At 39.7% G+C, this 12,822-nt stretch overlaps 2 protein-coding genes across 13 annotated transcripts in view; both read left to right on the top strand.

Annotated features, from left to right (window-relative positions):
* The window catches only part of LOC6051146 (calcium/calmodulin-dependent 3',5'-cyclic nucleotide phosphodiesterase 1A), a 660,139-nt gene that overhangs the window by 499,736 nt on the left and 147,581 nt on the right, over positions 1-12,822 (top strand). For 3 of the 12 annotated variants that reach the window (XM_038257813.1, XM_038257819.1, XM_038257812.1), the window contains exon 2: positions 4,155-5,297. The exons of 8 other annotated variants lie outside the window; for them this stretch is intronic. In XM_038257813.1, coding sequence (XP_038113741.1) covers positions 4,991-5,297 — 307 coding nt within the window. In that variant the 5' untranslated portion in view covers positions 4,155-4,990. Of the gene's footprint in view, positions 1-3,890; positions 4,009-4,154; positions 5,298-12,822 lie in introns of those variants that run through there. One more of the 12 variants, XM_038257814.1, reaches the window with a different exon arrangement.
* LOC6046507 (maltase 2) lies at positions 10,631-12,653 on the top strand. The gene is made up of 3 exons (XM_001863659.2): positions 10,631-11,165; positions 11,231-11,592; positions 11,652-12,653. The coding sequence occupies exons 1-3, from the start codon at positions 10,659-10,661 to the stop codon at positions 12,616-12,618; spliced, it is 1,836 nt and encodes a 611-aa protein (XP_001863694.2). The 5' UTR covers positions 10,631-10,658; the 3' UTR covers positions 12,619-12,653.

Raw genomic sequence — 12,822 nt, 5'->3', positions numbered from 1 at the left:
AGAACAAAAATTACAAAATTCCATACATTTTTGGCAGATTGCTCAAACGAAACCATAACAACGTTTTTGCCTAGGTATTTAAAAACGTGGGTTTTATAGAAAACCTAGATGTCTGGGTATCAAAAGATCGGAAATTTTATGCCCTTTCCGATGCCACATAGGTTGACTTGTTAATTGTGGACCGGTTCGAATGCCGGCGGATTTTCCGACGACGTAATTCCGGGTTGGTACGAAATTCCAACGACAAATCTATTCTAGCGATACAAAGACCCCCAAAACGGTGTTATACCCACTCCAGAATGTTTATTTAGCAATTCTATGGTAATATATTGACATTTAGTTAAATTGAAAGTTTGCAAAATTAAGTTTAGATAAGTTTTATATAGAATTTCCAGAGTTATATAAACTTTTATACTAAGTAATTAGTAAACTTTATATTCAATCCAAATTATATTTTTAATCAGTCAAGGATGCCTATTTGGAGTTGGGAGACTGGATTTATGGTGATTTGTCAGCAAATAACTTTATTTATGTTAATTTTTCGAAAGGTGTACAAACTTTTTTTGCACCTTTTTTATTTTTGTAATAGTATTTGTTATATAACTTTTTATAGAAAACATCTTTTCATGAGCTTTTTGCAGCAAAATGTTCGGCATGAGTTTCTGAACAAAACGTAGTACTAGGTTTATGTCAACATTAAATTGTTTACATGTTTCATCACAAAATGTGCATAGTGCCCAAGGGGTGTAAATACTTTTTTTACATACTGTATAAATTGAAGCATTAGACTCGAAAAGGTGTTTTTGATATCCTTGTCTATCATTCCAGGTGTCATTAGTGCCCACCAATATGTCGAAAACTATATTTTTATTTTGAGATGCCCTATTCTTAATGCTTGAATTTTTCTTAAAAATTACAAGAGTTTTAGGGCAGTGTAACCAGAGTTACAGAGTTCTTTAAAAGAGTTTATTTTTTTATTTTTTTTTTAATATATTTCAATCAGTGCGGAATAAAATGCATATTCAAATCAAGTTTTTTTTTCTAAATGATAGGCAAAAAGTTAAACAAAAAAATCATTAAAATGTTTACAAATTTCAGTAAAAAAGTTTTTTAAAAATTTTAGTCCATTTGTTAAAAAAAAACTAAAAGTGCAATCAAAAAATAATTAAATATGTTTTTCCATCACTTTTTAAGGGTGCACAGTAACCAAGTTGGCTGTTGTCTTCTTGATCCAAAATTGACTAACTCACGGACCAAATCCAACAAAAATCTGATTGTAAGAATAGTCAAACTTTGTTGTCCGATCGAGCTCAATTTTATTGGCCGAAATAATTAGACCCGTATTTTTTTGTTTGGCCATTAGGGTGACCTACGCCGTGTTAGGGTGGTTCGAAAAATGGCAATTTTCGTCGATTTTCGCAAAAACCACTTTTTTCAAAAAATCCTATCTCCGCGCCATTTCATCCGATTTTAGCTGTCCTAGACGCAAAAGAAAGGTGATTAGTTTGGCTATTTAGGAAAAATAGTAAGAAGTTTCAAAAATCTAGCGTAACATTTGAAAAGGTCATATGAAAACTTAAAATGCTGTTTTAAAGGTCTCGGGACCAAAGAGCCTTTGTCTGAAAATGTTTTTATCGGATTTCTCGGAAAATTTCACATTAGATATCAAAAATTTGTGAAGTTTTGTTTTCGATACTCTGAGATACGATTTTTTGAAAATAAAAACTGGAGTTTTCGACGCACCACGCGCAAAAATGGAAAAATGACGAAAACGGGAAAAAATCGACTTTTTTCACTAAAACTGCGATAACTTTAAAATTTCAGCGATGACCTATAGATGTTATGGTACCAAAAGTCTTTTAATTACGAAAATTTTAGTAACCACCACCTAGTTTTATTGAGGTTTTTTGGTACACGGAAAAAAATCAATTCCCGTAATCGTGAATTAAGTTCACGAATGTGAGATCCACGAAGGAATTTATTCATGAGTATGGTGCATTTGCACCATAAACGTGAATATATTCCTTCGTGGTTCTCATAATCGTGAACTGACTTCACGGTTTCGAGAATTGATTTTTTTCTGTGTAGCATCTTGATTGCTAAATAGTTTTATTTGGGCATTCACCGAAACCATTAAGCAAGAGCTAATTAATAGGTTCTAACAGGGTTTTATGCCTCGGACATAAAACCTTGTGACAATAAAAGCTAAATGGCTTTCAATAAGGTTTTATGAAAGTTTGAAGGGAGTCTTGAAAACTCTATGGCAATGTCATGCCAAACGGTTTTATCGCATGCTTCTTTAAAACCATGGCTGTTTTAGCTGTCAAGTGCCATTAGGCATGCAAAAAGCCTAATTAAACCCACAAGCTCCTGAAAAAGCTTTTAACGCGGTCAATTAGCAGTGCATAAACATTTGATAAAGACCACAAAAAATCTGGTGGTTGTTAAAGTGATGTATTATTTATTTATTTTTTTTTTTTTTTGCAATATCCGGTTAACAGCATCTTTTGTTAAGGATTGTTGCCCACAGTCCGTGCAAAATCTCGATCTCATTTCGCAACTGGGTAATTCTCTACCAACTCACACGAAATCGGAAAAAGTTGCCCCGACCCCTCTTCGATTTGCGTGAAACTTTGTCCTAAGGGGTAACTTTTGTCCCTGATCACGAATCCGAGGTCCGTTTTTTGATATCTCGTGACGGAGGGGCGGTACGACCCCTTCCATTTTTGCACATGCGAAAAAAGAGGTGTTTTTCAATAATTTGCAGCCTGAAACGGTGATGAGATAGAAATTTGGCATCAAAGGGACTTTTATGTAAAATTAGACGCCCGATTTGATGACGTACTCAGAATTCCGAAAAACGTATTTTCATCGAAAAACACTAAAAAGTTTAAAAATTCTCCCATTTTCCGTTACTCGACTGTAAAAATTTTGGAACATGTCATTTTATGGGAAATTTAATGTACTTTTCGAATCTACATTGTCCCAGAAGGGTCATTTTTCATTTAGAACAAAATTTTTCATTTTAAAATTTCGTGTTTTTCTAACTTTGCAGGGTTATTTTTTAGAGTGTAACAATGTTCTACAAAGTTGTAGAGCAGACAATTACAAAAATTTGATATATAGACATAAGGGGTTTGCTTATAAACATCACAAGTTATCGCGATTTTACGAAAAAAGTTTTGAAAAAGTTACTTTTGCGTTTCTCTTTGTTTCGTCGTCCGTGTCTGTCGCGGGTGACCATGAACGGCCATGATCGATGACGACCAACTTTTTAAAACTTTTTTCGTAAAATCGTGATAACTTGTGATGTTTATAAGCAAACCCTTATGTATATATATCAAAATTTTTGTAATTGTCTGCTCTACAACTTTGTAGAACATTGTTACACTCTAAAAATAACCCTGCAAAGTTAGAAAAACACGAAATTTTAAAATGAAAAATTTTGTTCTAAATGAAAAATGACCCTTCTGGGACAATGTAGATTCGAAAAGTACATTAAATTTCCCATAAAATGACATGTTCCAAAATTTTACAGTCGAGTAACGGAAAATGGGAGAATTTTTAAAACTTTTTAGTGTTTTTTCGATGAAAATACGTTTTTCGGAATTCTGATTACGCCATCAAATCGGGCGTCTAATTTTACATAAAAGTTCCTTTGACACCAAATTTCTATCTCATCACCGTTTCAGGCTGCAAATTATTGAAAAACACCTCTTTTTTCGCATGTGCAAAAATGGAAGGGGTCGTACCGCCCCTCCGTCACGAGATATCAAAAAACGGACCTCGGATTCGTGATCAGGGACAAAAGTTACCCCTTAGGACAAAGTTTCACGCAAATCGAAGAGGGGTCGGGGCAACTGCTGTGTGAGTTGGCGGAGAATTACCCAACTACCATAATCGCATGATAAATCGTCGTAATCCCGCTGGTTTCACCGACCAACCAACCAAGCGACTCCGACATTTCTTGTCAAAAGCCATAATCCCGTCACGTAAACCACTTTTACGGTATGTTGCGCACGTTGGGTGCGAGATGCATAAATCACTCCAGCATGAATAAAAACAAGCAATTCATTCTCGCTCCATCTTAACTCTTTTATCGTGGTTCCGTGGTCCAACTCTTTCATTATGGTTTCGTTTTGGTTTTTAATTAGTAAACCGTGAAGATTGGCGAAGGAAATTGTTAATGAGTGAATGCTGAGGAAGCTCAAAGAAGAAAGAAGACGAAGCAGCTGCAGTTTTATCGCCGTCATCAGGTGTAACGTCGACCTTCTTCGGGGCAGTCGGCCAAGTCAACCCAACGAAGTTCGCGCGCGCTCTCCGTCATTACTTAGTCGTCGGTCTCCGAAATCCCGTCCAATCCAGCTGTGCTTCGTGGCTCAAGAAGCTGTCAATTCCTGCAACGAGTGCACTTTGCTTTCTGGTTCAAACGTCGTCCGAAAAGTGTGTGAGAGAGAGAGCCTTTCAATTAAGGCTACGTAATTTAGTTAGCATAACGTCGTTTAGAGCTAGTGAAATTAGCAACCTTCTCGGGGCAGCCTGAACGTCGAGAAAAGGTCAGTCGCTGCTGAAATGTGGGTTTCTTCTGTCGAAAACACACCCACGTGGCGGGACCACCCCCTGGAATAACAACAACCGGAGCATCCAATCGAGCGTAACGGTGGAAAAACATCAAAACAGCCTGCAGCTATGCAACCCGGTCGACCGTAACGCAGAACGTGACCTCGCTGGATATACATCGCTAGAGGAACGTGATTTTCTCGGAATGAAATTGATGAAGATGGAGTTGGGGCAGGCTAATTAACTACAAAGTTGATTATAATTTGCCAATTCAATCAACTGGGGGCAGTTTGTGTTTGAAAAATGAAAATTGATGTCTTAAAAATGTAATTTAAGTGATGTTCTAAGCAGTTCTTAAGAAAGTCCAAATCCCATCGAAACAAGTGACCAAACAAAAATCAAACCAACGAAAAATTTCCCCGTAAGCAAAATGGCCGACTCCAGCTCAAGCGACGAAGAGCTGGCCCAGGCCGCCACCACCCTGCCCAAGTCCTCCACGGTGGCCCTGCAACGGCGCGGTCCGGCCCAGTGCCACGAGTGTTACGGCGACTGTGCCGACTGTTGTGTGCCCTGCTGCAAGGACACCGTCCACCGGTGCCACTCGGATGGTGCCACCGCAGCTTCTCTCTCGCGGATTGTGACCGGAAAGAACCTGCTGACCCGAACAATGCGGTACGCGCCCGGGCCGGCCACCCGGAAGTGCGTCCTCACGCTGGACGGGTACTCGTACGTGATTGGTGAGTTTGCTTTTTTAATCTTTTTCGGGATCGGTGTTTTCAGGCTTGAGTTGGTTTTGCAATTTTTCAGCTGAACGGGGAAATTGAACGGGAAATTAATTTTAATGTTTGTTCAATTGGAAACAATGGCGCTTTTTTTGGAATGGTTATAATTAATCGGTGGAAATGCTGCACGATGTGGGCTGCATTTTTGAATCTTTATTGCAGAACGAAAGCCATAAAATGCAAACATATTGAGGCGGAAATTGGGAGCAAATGGAATTAAATGAATTTGATGATTTCCTTCAGATCACTCAAGAACTGTGTCAAGTTTCAAAAAATGAGCATTATTTATTTGAAATGTGACATTTTCCATTCTCCGCCAACTCACACAGCAATTGCCCTTTGATTTGCGTGAAACTTTGACCTAATCACGGAAATTTGGTGTCAAAAAGACTTTTAAGTAAAATTGGACGCCCGATTTGATGGCGTACTCAAAATTCCGAAAAAAAACGTTTTTTTTTATCGAAAAAAAAACAATCAAAAAGATTAAAAAATTCTGCAATTTTCCGTTACTTAGCTGTAAAAAAAGTTGGAAAAGGTAAGGAAAAGGGAAATTTTATGTACTTTTCGAATCTACATTAACCCAGCAGGGTAATTTTTGTCATACAGAAATTTTTTTCGCATTTTTTTCTAACTTTACAGGGTACTTTTGTAGCGTGTGATAATATTCTACAATATTGTAGAGAAGACAGTTTTTTTTTTTTTTTCATAAAATTATTTTTATTAGGTCCTTTTCGGTACTGGGACCTGGTTAGGACCGAGTCGGCTTTTGTAATTACATTTGACTTAATAATTACAGAGGATCTTGTGTGATATTGTAGAGAAGACAGTTACAAACATGTAGATGTACAAACAAAAGGGATTTGCATTAAACCATCACGAGTTATCGCGATTTTACGAAAAAAAATGTTTTGAAAAAGTTGGTTGTGTCGTTCACGGTAGTTTATCGTCACCCGTCACAAGAACAACGAAACGAAGAGTTGAAATTGTCTGCTCGACAACATTGCACAGTGGTCCAAACCCGAAATCTAGCGTGACAAAATTGATATTGGCCATTTTTGTAATTTAGGTTAAGGTGTTTATGAAAAAGTGATTTTTTAAATTTATCTTTATCTTTTATATTTTTTAGCGAATTGGTGTCTTCTAGACATTGTAGAGCTTATCAAAACACACATTTATCTTCCAAAAGAGCGAAAATCGGACCATTTAAACGATAGTTATTGCCAAAATACGACGAAAAAGACGCCATTATGAAATGTGAATAACTCAAAATGGTGGTGGAGTATGACCTCACTCTTATAAGCATCACATTCTTTTTTGCCCATAACTTTTCACAGAAAAAAAAATCATGGTAATATTACATCTGGGAAGGGGTACATCTTTTATGTCAGAAAAAATGTGTAATTTAACATCTGAAAATGTGTAATTTTAGCACTATTCTGGTGTAATGTCGCATTTTCAGTCTAAATTGAGGTAAAATTACATCATAAAAGAGCCTTTTGCTGTGTTGATAGAATTGACCAAAATTCGTTTTTCAAGAATAAAAATGTTCATTTTGACAAGCTCTACAATTGTTTTGAAGGCCCCAAAAATGTACAAAATGATCTAGTGGTTGTAAAAGAAGAATCAAGTTTTTACTGAAATATTTCAGGAATCAACAAAATAATTCAATTTATTCCTGAAATATTTCAGCTAAAACTTGTTTCTTCTTTTACTACAACAAGATCATTTTGTATATTTTTGGGCCCTTCAAGACAATTTTAGAGCTTGTCAAAATTAACATTTTTAGTCTTGAAAAACGAATTTTGGCCAATTCTAAAAAAAATTATGGGCAAAAAACGATTTGAAAATGCTCATTTTCAAATTGAGATTAAATAGTCAAAGATCCTGCTGTTTATTCGACCGTATCAATAATTTTTTTAGAACATACAAGTGTTTTTATTCCCCAAACAGACCGAAAGCCAAAACCTAACCTAAAAAATTAAATAGTCAAACAAAAAAAGACCTCCAAGATGTTTTCAGCAAATGTACTCTAGAATGCGTACTTTTAGATGCTTCTAAGAGCGAGGCCAAAATCCACCACCTTTTCGAGTTATTCACATTTCAAAATGGGGTGTTTTTCGTCGTATTTTGGCAATAACTTTCGTTTTAAACGTCCGATTTTCGCTCTCTTGGCAGATAAATGTGTGTTTTGATAAGCTCTACAAATGTCTATAAGACACCAACTCGCTAAAACATAAGCATGAGTTGATAAATTAAAAAAAAAAACAACTTTTTATAAATACCTTAACCTAAATTACAAAAATGACTCTAGAAACTTACCGTTTGAAGATAGAGCTTTGTGCTCTTGAGCAAAGTTGCTCAAAATGCTGTTCCCTTCAACTTTTTTGAAGGCACCAAAGCGCTATGTCGCCATCCCGCCAAAATAAAAATTCTGAACCACCATAATGTCCACCGTACCAAAAGATGGCCCAATTGACCCTGATCATTTGTCCCGAAGACACCAAAGCTCTTAACGTGTGGCCGCTATCAATTTTATCACACTGGATTTCGGTTTCGGACCACTGTGGCAGAACATTGTTACACTCTAGAAAATAACACTGCAAAGTTAAAATAAAAAATGTTGTTCTAAATGAAAAAATGACCCTTCTGCGTTATTGTTGATTCAGAAGGTACTTTAAATTTCCCTTAAAATTACATGTTCCAAAAAAATTTACATTTGGGTAACGGAAAATGGAAGAGTTTTTAAAACTTTTTCATAGTTTTTTTTTTTTTCGATGAAAAATAAGTTTATTCTGAATTTTCGGTACGCCAACGCCAACAAATAGTGCGTCCAATTTAACATAACAGTCCCTTTGTGACGCCAAATTTCCATCCCATCACCATTTAAGGCTGTAAATTATTGAAAAACACCTCTGTTTTCGCATCCTCAAAAATTTATGAGGTCGTACTGCCCCTCCGTCACGAGATGTTAAAAACGGACCTCGGATCTTGAACAGGGATAAAAGTTAACCCCAAGATAAAGGATTACCCAATTTAAAAAATCAGTGTTTTCCTATTAGAAAAATTGAAAAAATCATTAGGTTCATTTCCGCAGAAGTTCAATGAAACTCAACACGAATAATTAATCGAAAATGTTCACAGTCTGGATAATTCGAAGCTCTCCATAGAAACTTCGGCTTGTTGAATTATGAAAAAATAGTGAGATTTGAGTTTTTGATTGCCGTTTTCATTACGAATTAAATATGCTTAACAGGTTTATTGGACAGCTTTGGTCTCAAAATCGACAAAATTTCCAACATGCATTCTAATCAATGTTTTTTTGTTTTCTTTTTCCAGGTAAGCACATTTCTGGATCACAACTCTGTCCCACCCACGCAAGTAAACTTGGGTGCAAATGCATTTCTTCGTTTCAGTTCAAAATGATCTAAAATTGCCATACCTTTATAAGCATAATTCACAACACTAAGAATAAACGCAGCCCAGCTATTCAACGCAAACAACAAGAAAAGGTCGTAAAATTACGACGACATAACTGGAAGAACACTGCCCGACGTACAACCACACAGCAATGCTCCATAAATACAATGATGATGACGCCAATTTTCCCGCGTCTCCATGACGTAGTCAACCGAGACCTTCTCTGCCCCAACCAAGTCCAAGTCGTTGCGCTTGGAAGTTTTTTTTTCTGAGCTTCTTGGACGTTTTTATTTTCGCCAAGTTCTCGGCGCGACTTGCACGGGACGGAACATTTTCCCAGCCGCTTCCAAGAACGGGTTCAGCAAATAAATTATGGGCAAATAAGTTTGCTCTTATTTTGCCGGCTTCGAAGATTGGTGCACGGAAAAAAACTGTTGAAATGTTTTAGGTACCGATTTGTGTTGCCATGAATAACAATATTCATGAATAATGTTCATGATTTTGGGAACATCATTAGAAAATTCATGAAAATTATTGCTTGTTGTTTTTTGTTCTGATTCTCAGAAGACATCACGTTATCTTGGCCGTCATCAACCGTGACGTCACACAGGATCAATTTTCTGAATCGAATTGATGATGCTGGCTAATAATGGATTTATGACAATTCCGTCAGAGTTCCAAGAATACATACACCAAGTTAAGCCATCTGCTTTAGCACAAACATTCCCATGGAATAGCGTACATTACCCAGGGAAAATCAATAGAACGACGATAACGATTGATATGGTTTATTGTTTTCGTTTCGTTGTTATCTTCCGATTCCGAGTGCAACTTCCGAGAGGGCACATAAACACAGGCGAAGTAGCATCAATTCGTAAATATACGTTGGACCCAAACCTTGCCTCCGAACTCGACCAACCAAGACGCTTCTGCTAAATCGAGCAGAAAGAGGGAAAAGCTCTGCAAATATTGGGGATCGTTTCTTTGCTCACGGGGGGGAATTTGTTCACGATTTTTTTTTTCCGAGAAGAACCCAAGAACCGTTTCCTGTTTCAATATGTGCCGGGAAGTGGGAGAACATACACGCAGACTCACCGGAAAGCCACGTGCATACATCATCTCTTGTGGCAAATGGGCGGGATTTGAACCGAACGACATAAAGTCACAATCAATCAATTTCACGAATTACCGGCGAGTGAGATCGATTTGACGAAGTACTGGGAGGTGGTGGGATTTCGATGGGTTTAAGGGCACTTTCACGGTTGCTGAGTGGGAATTGATTTCTTCGACGCGACTTGAATAGATTTTATTTGTCTTTTATCTACGTGTTTTAAGACAGACATGCTTCTTAAAGTATGATGTACAGCGTTTAACATTTCCGTAGTAACAGTTCAAAAGGGTGAATCTGCGTTTGTAAACAAGCCCCTGTTACTTGGCGTGAACTGTCACTTGAGCAAAAGGGATAGACTGCATGTTTACAAATGTAGATTCGCCCTTTTGAACTGTTACTACAGATTTTACGTAGAATTACAACCACTTTCTTTGGTTGCTTCATTCAGCTGCTTCAACGTCACAATAAAACGTGACTTTGGTGAAATCAATTTTTTTCGGTCATAAATTGCAACACGTTAATCTATAGTTGGATTGTGTTCGAATTGTGTGGTATAGATTATTCCGTCAATGGGTTACGGACTACAGATGTACCGGACAAGTCATATTACAAGTCGTGCGGCAATCTTCGACTGTACCGCCCAGATAACTTGTAATCAACCGAGCCGTGTACAATTATCACACATTTCTTCGCAGCAGCTTGACGCCGCCTCGTAACTCATCTATCTAATCTGCGCCAATTGTCTATAAATAGGGCTAATTGGCCGGCGGTCAGTATCAGTCAGTACGATGCTCGGACCGAAGGTAACGTGGTTACTGCTGGCCGTGGCGACAGTCTGCCTCGTCGGATCAACCAGCGCCCAGGAGAAGGACTGGTGGGAAACGACGGTCTTCTTCCAGATCTATCCGCGATCCTTCTTCGACACGAACGGCGATGGGGTTGGCGATGTGAAGGGAGTTACCGCAAAGTTGCAGCACCTGAAGGACACCGGCTTCGAGGCGACCTGGCTCAGTCCGATCTTCTCGTCACCGCAGGAGGACTTTGGCTACGACGTCAGTGACTTCAAGTCGGTGGATCCTCTGTTTGGAACGAACGCCCACCTGGAGGAACTGTTTGCCGAAGCGAAGAAGCTGGGAATCAAGATCATCCTGGATTTCGTGCCGAACCACTCCAGCAATGAGCACGAGTGGTTTATCAAGTCGGAGAATGGTGATCCCAAGTACAAGGACTACTACGTGTGGCATGAAGGAAAAGACAATCCTCAGGGAGGTCGTAAAATCCCACCGAACAACTGGGTAAGATAGCAAGTGTGCTCAGCTTTGCAAGTCAGTGTATAACGAAAGTTGAAATCCTTTCTCAGCAATCCGTATTCTACGGATCAGCATGGGAATGGAGTGACAAGCGTCAGGAATACTACCTGCACCAGTTTGCGGTCGGTCAGCCGGATTTGAACTACCGCAACCCGGAAGTGATCAAGGAGTTCGACGACATTCTGCTGTTCTGGATGCAGAAGGGAGCGTCCGGGTTCCGGATCGACGCGATCAACCACATGTTCGAGGTGGAAGATTTCCGCGACGAGCCGATCAACAATCCGGAAGATCCGAACAGTTACGGCTACACGCACCACATCTACACCAAGGATCTGCCGGAAACGTACGACGTGATCGCCCACTGGCGCAAGCTGATCGACAGCTACGTGGAGGAGAACAAGGTGGATACCATGTGAGTAGTCGCTGTCCAGATAAACAAGTATTCCCAGTTGACGATTTTGTTGTTCGCAGCATCATGATGACCGAGGCGTACGCGAATCTGACCATGACCATGAAGTTCTACGAATCCGACGACGGCAAGGAGCAGCGAGCGCACTTCCCGTTCAACTTTGCCATGATCGAGGATCTGAACGATCACTCAAAGGCAACCGACTTCAAGTACATCATTGATCGATTCCTGGATAACATGCCCCGCGGCAAGGTCACCAACTGGGTGCTCGGCAACCATGACAAGCCCCGAATGTCCAGCCGATACGGTCGCGAAAGGGTCGACGGAATGGCGCTGATGTTGATGACGCTGCCGGGCGTTGCGGTCATCTACAACGGCGAAGAAATCGGAATGGAGGATTTCCGCGATATGTCCTACGAAGACAGTCGCGACCCGCAAGGATGCAACTTGGGCGAGGAAAACTACAAGTGGGCTTCGAGAGATCCTCAGCGAACTCCGTTCCAGTGGGATGATACCTTCAACGCCGGATTCTCGTCCGCTCCTCGCACGTGGCTTCCGATGCACCCCCTCTACCGCCAAACCAATCTGCTCAAGCAGAAAGAAGCCGACTACAGCACGTACCACTTCTACGTGGACGCGCTCAAGCTGCGCAAAGATCGCATCTACACGCACGGAGAGTTCCGCTCGCGGGCGTACAACGACGACGTCTTTGCCTTTGTTCGATTCCTGCGCGAAAACGAGGATCGTGAGCTTGACCCGTACAACGTAATCGTGATCAACTTCCGGGGAGAACCGCATACGATCGACATTACGGATCTGTACCGGTTTTCAGGTGAGACCGCGCCTGTGCGGTTAGTGGGAACGGATTCGCGACACAAGGTAGGAGATTCCGTCAACACCACGGCGCTGCATTTGGGACCATACGAGGCCATCGTGATTGGTCACGGTGGAGCAACAAGTGGAGCTGTGGGACTGCAAGTTTCGATCAGTTTGTTGATTGTAACATTGTTGAAGTTCTTGTTGTTTTAGTTAAATAAACTCTTGAAAACTAAATCATCAATCAATTGAACTTGTTGTTAACGATCCCTAGGTGGTCCCCATACAAACCATTATCTATGCAGACCCTAATCTTATCAACATTTAGAACACATTTTAAGGTGTGAATTGAAATTATGGTCGTTTTCTATTGCTTGATATTGATACCAATTGAATTTTATTGCCTCAGATAACCAA

This window comes from Culex quinquefasciatus, chromosome 2 (assembly GCF_015732765.1).
Source record: "Culex quinquefasciatus strain JHB chromosome 2, VPISU_Cqui_1.0_pri_paternal, whole genome shotgun sequence".
NCBI classification, from domain to species: domain Eukaryota; kingdom Metazoa; phylum Arthropoda; class Insecta; order Diptera; family Culicidae; genus Culex; species Culex quinquefasciatus.
Note: the sequence above shows the minus strand (reverse complement) of the source record. Positions and strands in the feature narration are given on the sequence as shown.

Coding starts and splice junctions, on each gene's coding strand:
- LOC6046507 (XM_001863659.2), top strand. CDS start 10,659: ATGCTCGGACCGAAGGTAACGTGGTTACTGCTGGCCGTGGCGACAGTC. Junction 11,166..11,230: donor AAATCCCACCGAACAACTGG/GTAAGATAGCAA, acceptor ATCCTTTCTCAG/CAATCCGTATTCTACGGATC. Junction 11,593..11,651: donor GAGAACAAGGTGGATACCAT/GTGAGTAGTCGC, acceptor TGTTGTTCGCAG/CATCATGATGACCGAGGCGT.